Consider the following 8,291-nt stretch of genomic DNA (forward strand, 5'->3'; position numbering starts at 1 on the left):
TTCTACCTTGTGCTTCTACTTTTATCATGTAAAACGATGTATCTGTAATTGCATTAGTTCCGCGTCAGGGGGAAAAACGATTACTTATGCCGCCATCAATCTGGCTTTAGTTTTGCTCCAAGGCCAGTAAGTAACAACACTGGCACATCTTCAGTTGTTTCGTGACGCTGCAAGTGGAAGGTATCGTTTTCGCGAATAATGGCCTATCTTGTGTTAAGTCAGTCTTATAATATCGTTGAAATGACTCGCGAAGATCTCTTCCTAAATCTTTAAACGCGTTCGCTCTAGACTTTATATTTTTTGAGTTGTGTCATTGTTAAATCAAAGCAGCCATATACGAGCATAAATTAGACGCTTTACATATCAGGGAAATTATTTGCAATTATTTCAATTCCTTTATTAGTAGAGTATACCAGCACCACGACAGTGGATAATTGTGGAATATCGAATATGAATATTTTAGTAACAATGAATAATTTTCTCAATTACAAATTCAAAGTCTGAAGAATTCTCATTATTAGTTGAAGTAGGTCGCATGTCTAAGAAGGCTCGTTAGCGAATCGGAGGATCGTCACGAAAATAAGATTCGAAAGTTTTTAATTATTGTCCAGATATCGGAAAACACCTGTCGATGTACCTGAATTAAGCTGACTTTGTGTCTTCACGACGGCCTTGTAAATATCGAGGCGTTGTACAAAGCAGCTCGATAAAAAGCAAGCCGCGGTTACTTTTTACTGACGAGATAAAATAAGGGTCGGTCGCTCGAGACAATCGACCCTGATCGTCATTCGATCGGAGAATGAATATTAACATGACACACACGAACGTACGGACACGCTTAACAACTCCCTTGTTCCTCTCTGTTGCAGATTGACAAGATGCCACTGTCAGAGTTCCGTAAAACGAAATTGCTCTACGTTTTCAACACCTTTTTCGGTGAGTACACTACGTTTTGTCTTGATAGCCTTCGCACTTTGCGTCGATTTTATAAAATCTTAATTTTCCACAGCGTCAATTTGAAAGATCCACGTCAATTATCCTCGCAGTTGAGTTTTATTCTGTTTTATGCTTATCGCTGTATTATCTTCGCCTATCGTTGAACCGTCCCATTGACATCGAGCAATTTATTTACAAAAGAAGCTCTTGGCTCTTTGCGTTAGAATGACAAATTTTAATTAATTTGTTGCGTCCCGTACTGTGCGTACAGTCTGACGTAAAACCTGATCGACAATCTAGCAAGACGTTTGCTTTCAAAATTTCAAAGCAATTTATTTCAAAGCCACGTTTAAAATTCATTTTCATTTACATTCCCTCCGAGGTGATCGCCGTCTAGTACAAAGAACAAATCAATAGGTTCCACGTTTCTTTAACACCAAAGCAAATTTATCAGATAACAGCTTTAATTGGATTTTTCCCCAACTAGAAACACTAAAAAAAGAAAAAAAAAAGAGAGAGCAAAGATAGGGGAAAAATCCGTTTAAACGAATTCGTTCCACGCATTCCACGTTCAAAGCTTTCCTCGATATCAAACATGATCGTTAAGCTCCCGAGTAATCCGATTTCATGCCGATCATCACGCATCCCTAACGGCACCTAATTGTGCCAAGAAAATTTCATGGCCACCTTATCAGAACCAACGTTCACGACCATCAACCACGAGACTGGTATAGTTAAGCTTTCGTCGCGAATCGGTTACGATTTTTCCCCAAGAAGCGTCGTCGGTTGCCTGGTAACGAAATAACAAAACCGATTGTCGTTCCCTGGATCTTAACGCGTTTCTCGTAGCTCTTCTACGAATCGAGTCGGGTCAGCTAACAATCTTCTTCCATTGGTGGCCCCTTTCGGGGCTATCGCGGAGAGCAGCGCGAACATTCACGCTGCTTCCAGCGAAATGAAATACGGTCCGGAAAGGTTGGAGGAGGAAGAGTAGACGACATCCTCTCGAGGGTATTTTTGGGGGCTGAAAACGGAATCAAGGCTATACAGGGCCGTTTTGTTCGGTCTCTCTATGGCACCTATGTGTTGGCGTGGTTGAGCAAAAGTGAGTCAGACTGGACACCTATTTATGGTATGAACAGGAGCAGATAAACAATGGACGCGGTTAAGGGGGATGTCTTGTCGCGTTGAAATTACACGTTCACCGTATACGCCTATCGTACCGGAGCAATGTTTCTATGTTCGTCGTGTGTGTAGCGCGCGGGCAATCATTCATACGACTTATTCGCAGTTCTGTGTATTTTCGAGAAAGGCCATTCACGTAGACGCATACAAGCGCCAAAATTTCTGGCAGGGTATCTTCCAGCGTTAAAGTTTTGAAAGTACCTTTGCATGTGTATATAACGCAGAGATACTTCTCACGGATGATGACAGTGTGGCGGATGCGAATAATAGACTGACGTAAATTTCACGCGTAATTAGAGAACGAAACTTGCGAATAGAATCGGTAAGTGTGGTTACGTGCGCATCGGGAACTGCGTTAGCACGATCAGTCGCGCTATGCGATGATGAGGCTGGCTGCCTGCCTGTGTGGAGCGTGTGGAGGTCACAGGCGTGTACACGCTTCGTGGCCCTCATTAGCCCCTTACTTTCTTCCCTTCTTTGACCGTCGATCGGCTGCTAAACATATCCTGCGGGGCTGTTCTTCGTTGTCGATACGGTATTTCACCGTGACCCAGAGAAGCCGTGAACGGTGCGATGAATTGCGAATCTTCGTTTGAAAACTAGTGGTTTATACGTATGGAGCCGAGTCGCCTGATTTTGCCGCGATTGATTTGATTTGATCGTGACAATAAATATATTAATTCGACAGGCTGCTTTGGAATAATAAATTTTTACGTAATTTACGACTCCCCCGTGTTTCGTGAAATAATTCTCTCTGGATTTTTCCAGTTATCGAGGTAAAAATTTAGATATATCCTTCCTTGAGAGTGAAACTGTTGTTTCGTGTGCGATTCGGTAGAATTGTCTTTTTGTAAACTTCGTACAGTCGCTGTAGATTAAACTATATATTTCAAATTCTACGTTATTTGTTAAAATACAAAGCAACAAAATAATAACGAAAGGTTGACGAGAATTATTCCACGATATTCCGATACTAGGTCAAAATGTAGCGTAGAAGCTATATTAGACAGATACACGTGCCTCCTAATCAATTTAACATCGGATAAAAGATCCCCATAGTTTAGCGTCGTACGGAACCACCAGATATCTAGCGTGTTCCCAATCGTTCGTTCTGCTAAATTATTTCATCGTGACCTCGGTAAAAATTGACTGCCGCCGGGTTTCGGAATTGTATATTTTACATCGTTGAATTGTAATCACTATTTGATAAGACGATCGAGGCAAAACCACGCAGAGGAGGATATAAACAAAGAGCAGGAAAAATAGAAGAAAGCGAGAAAAAGAAGAAGAAAAATGGAGACGGGAAGGAACAGTAGGCGAAATAAGTAGAAAAGCATCGGAAGAGAAAGGGTTCACTCGGCAAAATTGGAATTAATAAACGGGATGAATCCCGGAGGAATCTAAGGATAGTAGGTGACACCTGAAAAGGGGCAGAAAAGTCGACTTGCGAAATTGGGTCGACTTTGCGAAAACTAATGACGTCCGATTCAAACGTCGCGAGAACGACAACGACCTTGTTCTGAGCGATGAATGGCACGATCGACGAGAGACCGTCCTTTCCACCGGTCTAACGTCAGATCTTGCACACAGCTCTTGCTGGATACAGGCCAAAATACCATCCCTCTGGCTACCCTTATCTTATTCATGCCCATATTTCATTACATCGATTCCTTGTCACGTGTTCTGCCTACGTGATCGAGCCCCTTTTCCCCTGTGAAAAGTTTTCAACGAGGCACGGCAAGGTTTTGTTTCGATCATCGACGCGTGCGAAACGATAAGCTGATGAGGCCAACGCTACCTCAAACGGCCGGTGTCGACTTAATGCGGCGATGCCTTTGACACTATCCTGACATAAACGTTGAACGTTCCGCTATCCTTTTTTCCCCTTGGTCTCGTGCCAAATACCAACTTCTTTCTCACCTTGTCCTTCCCTTCTGTCTGCCCAATCTCTGAGAAGATTCAGTCATGTCGTATATCGAGGATAGTAATGGCTCGCGCCGACTGTACCAGTCGTACGAACTACGAGCCACGTTGTGGTTGTTCACGATAGCTTCGAGCTATCATTGATTAAAGGTTAATGGAATGGACAGAGCCGGATCGGAAGGGAATTTTCGCTATTTTGTTATCTTACTTGCTACTAAAAATAACATTTATATCTATGCTTTCTTTTTATGTTCCTAGATTTCAATCAAAGTGGTGCGATTGATAAGAAGGATCTAGATCTTGCTATACAAGTAAGCATTCGATATTTTATTATTTAGTGATTTTCAGCTTTGACCGTCGAAGAACCGATACAGATAGTTAAAGAGTAATGTCGAAATATAGTAACAAATATTCAACTCTTTCGTAGAGACAGGAGCCATTACATTTTTCAAACTTATTTCGTATTTTAGAAAACGATATTTACACGATTCTTTTCACTTTGTTTTAGCGAATCAATGAGAACAGAGGTTGGTCTGCCGATAATCCCAAAGCTCAAAGTATAAGGGATACTTTGCTTAAAATGTGGGATAATTTAAGGCAAGGAGCTGATACAGATCAAGACGGTCAGGTAAACGGATTTCTATCGAATATAACATTTACTATAGTTGTACTGATCTTCTATCTCAATTATATTTTAAGGATTTAATTACACGTGCTTCGTTTCGTTTCGTCGAGTGATGTAAAATTGTTGAAATTCCAGCGGTACTTTGCTGTACATATCCGAAAGAAACGACTCAAAGCTGCTTTTGTTGGAAGATCTGAGCTGAAACATCTGACTCATACTTTCCGTTTCTCCTGTTTATTTCAGGTTAGTCGAGATGAATGGTTTTCACTGTGGGAAGAATACGCAAAAAATCCATCGAACCCATCCGAATGGCAACAAGCGTACATGTCTGTGACGTTCCAGTTGTTCGATGCATCTGGTAAGTTTATGGTGCTTCGAGTTCCCAGAATCATGAAAAAAAATTCGGATACACTTTTTCCAATATCTTCGGAAATTTCGTTAAATATTTATGAAAGAATTTCGCAACCACGCCATACAGAAACTTTCAAAATAATAAATGATGATCAATACAAAAATATTCGGAGCTTGTTTACCAAGTCCCGCGATATTGAATTTCAGAAATACCTTCGCCTCTTACATACGAGTATACTCGTATATACTTATAGTGATTTCATTTTATATATTTATTTACAAATGATAGAGCAGAAAACTATGATTATTTAACTGGAACTTATTTCTTAATAAATTAATGTATTACAACTGGAGCAACTAAATCAACTCGTAACGACTAACGACAACAACAACCTCTTCCAACAAAACGTCCCTTTTTAACGATTTCCGTACTCCCATCACACGCGACGTTTTTACAGTCGTCCAGGACCAAATATGGTCACGTTGACCTATCCAGGTACCCCTTTTCCGAAAGGGCCACGGGCATGTCTCTGGATCTGATGATCCATGAGGATTTCCCATCTCTTCTGACCCGTCAGCACTTTCCTCTTTCATTTGCACTGTACTCCGTAGTCCTTACGAGTTGATCAAGTTTTACGTGATTATTTCACGATACTACTTTTATATTGATCTATCCACTTGAAAAAAAATCTGGCGCAAGTAAAGATATTCTTATTTGAAGAGCGTTCTAAGAAAGTTCCACGTAGCTATAAGGTGTTCGTCGCTTAGAAATAAACGAGTCTTGTAACGTTACTTTAATGTCACTTTCAATGCGGAAAATTGACGACTAACCAAAAGAATGTGGCGTTTTCTGTTGATCAGGTGACAAATCGATCGACGAGAACGAATTCTGTAACGTGTGCAGATACCACGGTGTCGCAGAGGCTGAGGCCAGGGAGGCTTTCAAAAAATTAGGAGTCGTAAGTGAAAATCACGCGACAGATTCGTACAAAGGATAGGACGCTCAGGGCGGAACATTAATTCCATTGAATCGTTTCTCTTTGTACAGGGTCAGGAAATTACCTGGGATAAATTCACCAACCTCTGGAAGCAATATTTCTCCTCGGACGAGCCGACCGCAGCCGGAAACTTTATTTTCGGAAAAACTTCCTTCTAACTCGCTTTGCCTCGCGGAAAACCGACCGACGTACATAAATATATACTATACTCCCTTGCGTCGCATTCTACTCTTCATTCAACTGATTTCTCACGGTCAATTTACTCGAGCCCCAGATTACGAGACAAGCCAAGCTCTTTTTGTTCGACAACGAATAATAAAATGCAAATATTTAATTTCTTAAAAACCATTCGTAGGATTACCATCATCTGCACAGATCGATTGTTCTTTCATTTCCTTCCTTCTTCTTTTGACGATTGTAAATAATCGTCCGCGCGATTCCAGTTCACGAATCATGCGTGATGCGTTTGACAAATAAATATCATTTCGTTCGCGCAACAGCGAAACTCCTTTTGCCGCGCGCGATACGCTCGCGGTAATTAAAATGTAATCTCATTGTATGTTTGTATCTGTAGCGTATTTAAATGTAAGAAAAACGAACTATAATGATCGTGACCTGTGCAAGTCTCCTTCACGTCCAGTGACAAGATCGTTGTGCTTTCGAAGTGGTGAAAAATCGAACGATCGATTTTCGTTCGACTCTGGCAAACAAAATATCTCCCTCCATTGTTAAACAGACGGTATTTTCAGAGTTTAAAAACGAAATTTGTTCAGAACAAAAGATACCCGCATATATATATATATGTATAAAAATATAAAATAGTTCCAGCGTTTTTGTGTAACGTTGAAGAAGAGATCGACGTGGAACAGTGTTAAAAATAATTAAAAATGTCTTCTTGTAATCATCGGCAGAAATAAACTAGAGACGGATTGATCAAACAAATGTTGGCTTAATTATCGTGTAAGGAATATCACTGAGATGAAGTATTATATTTTAAACGAGTTTCAATATTGCCCTAAATGTGTCTTGTATAGACATTATATACGCTGTTATACCGAGGAATAAAAGATACACACGTATATCAACAGGAATATACACAGATATATATATACATATATATGTGTATGTATATATGTGTATATATATTTGAATGACAGAGTTTTCAATAAATCATGATTAAAGAGGTTTTTAAAGTTTAATCGATGTTGACTCGACGATGCAGAATCGAAGAATTAAACAATACCGGTACGTATTTCAGTTTTAAGCCATTTAGTCTTCTATTGCCCGATACTTTGACATTATGTTATTGTACAGTTTTCTCTGTATTACCTTTAATTCCTTAAATAACATTTCCATAGTCGATGTTATTGAAGAAACGTTAAGAAGAAAAAATATTCGACATATGCAACAAAATAATAGCTATAATATTAATAATAATTTGATGGGCACTAGGAGTTTAACGAATTTGAGTAAAATTTAAAATATTCGCCTTCGTATTTGTACACATGCTTTAACTACGAATTTGATATTTTCATATTTTCTATCTGAATTAACAGTTCGTCGGAATCTTTTATTTAAGCGAAATTGTGAAAATAAAAAAAAAAAAAGACACGAACGTGTATATGAATACGATTGTGAGACGTTTAGTTATATCTTTGAAAACTTTCTTGTGCTTGAAAGTATTGAACAGCAACGTTGTTCCGCGACTTAATATAGTCTGTCATGTAACTCTGAATGTACAATAAAAGAAAGTTGAAAACGATAACACGGCGATTGATTTCCTCGATTTTTAGTCAACACGAAATAGATACAATGAATAGCATATTATTAAACCTTATCGTTGTTAGTTATTAATGTAACGTAATTTATTTTTTTTTTTTCTTGGAATATTTAAAATATGATTTAGCCGATATATACGTAAAATTTCTTATAAATGAAGCTGTAATCGGTAAAGAGATAATTTTTCATGACAAAATAAACAGAATGCAAATCACATATATTTTTTTTCAAAATTTCAAGAAGGAAAAAGGCAATAAATTGGGCGAAAAAGATAAACAATTTAAAGGAACGAAGATACGTCACATAATCTGCATCGAATGTGTTAATGACTCGTCTGACACTTTATCAACAAGTGTACAAGCACGCCTTAAAGCCGGTTCACTCGAAGATGAAGATTCCAATAATCATCTTCTGTTTATTGTGCCATTAATTAAAACCGATTCCCGATACATCGCATTACAATAAACGTTATTGTTATTGAAACGCTATTTGTT

At 38.8% G+C, this 8,291-nt stretch overlaps 1 protein-coding gene across 3 annotated transcripts in view; it reads left to right on the forward strand.

Annotated features, from left to right (window-relative positions):
• Nucleotides 1-7,780, forward strand: part of LOC122570146 (calexcitin-2) — a 44,173-nt gene extending 36,393 nt beyond the window's left edge. For 2 of the 3 annotated variants that reach the window (XM_043732087.1, XM_043732089.1), the window contains exons 2-7: nucleotides 870-936; nucleotides 4,303-4,355; nucleotides 4,553-4,672; nucleotides 4,913-5,027; nucleotides 5,882-5,979; nucleotides 6,069-7,780. In XM_043732087.1, the coding sequence (XP_043588022.1) occupies nucleotides 879-936; nucleotides 4,303-4,355; nucleotides 4,553-4,672; nucleotides 4,913-5,027; nucleotides 5,882-5,979; nucleotides 6,069-6,176 (552 nt within the window). In that variant the 5' untranslated portion in view covers nucleotides 870-878 and the 3' untranslated portion in view covers nucleotides 6,177-7,780. Of the gene's footprint in view, nucleotides 1-146; nucleotides 181-869; nucleotides 937-4,302; nucleotides 4,356-4,552; nucleotides 4,673-4,912; nucleotides 5,028-5,881; nucleotides 5,980-6,068 lie in introns of those variants that run through there. The other variant, XM_043732088.1, reaches the window with a different exon arrangement.
• The last annotated feature ends 511 nt before the right edge of the window (nucleotides 7,781-8,291 follow it).

Source organism: Bombus pyrosoma, linkage group LG8, assembly GCF_014825855.1.
Source record: "Bombus pyrosoma isolate SC7728 linkage group LG8, ASM1482585v1, whole genome shotgun sequence".
Classification (NCBI taxonomy): domain Eukaryota; kingdom Metazoa; phylum Arthropoda; class Insecta; order Hymenoptera; family Apidae; genus Bombus; species Bombus pyrosoma.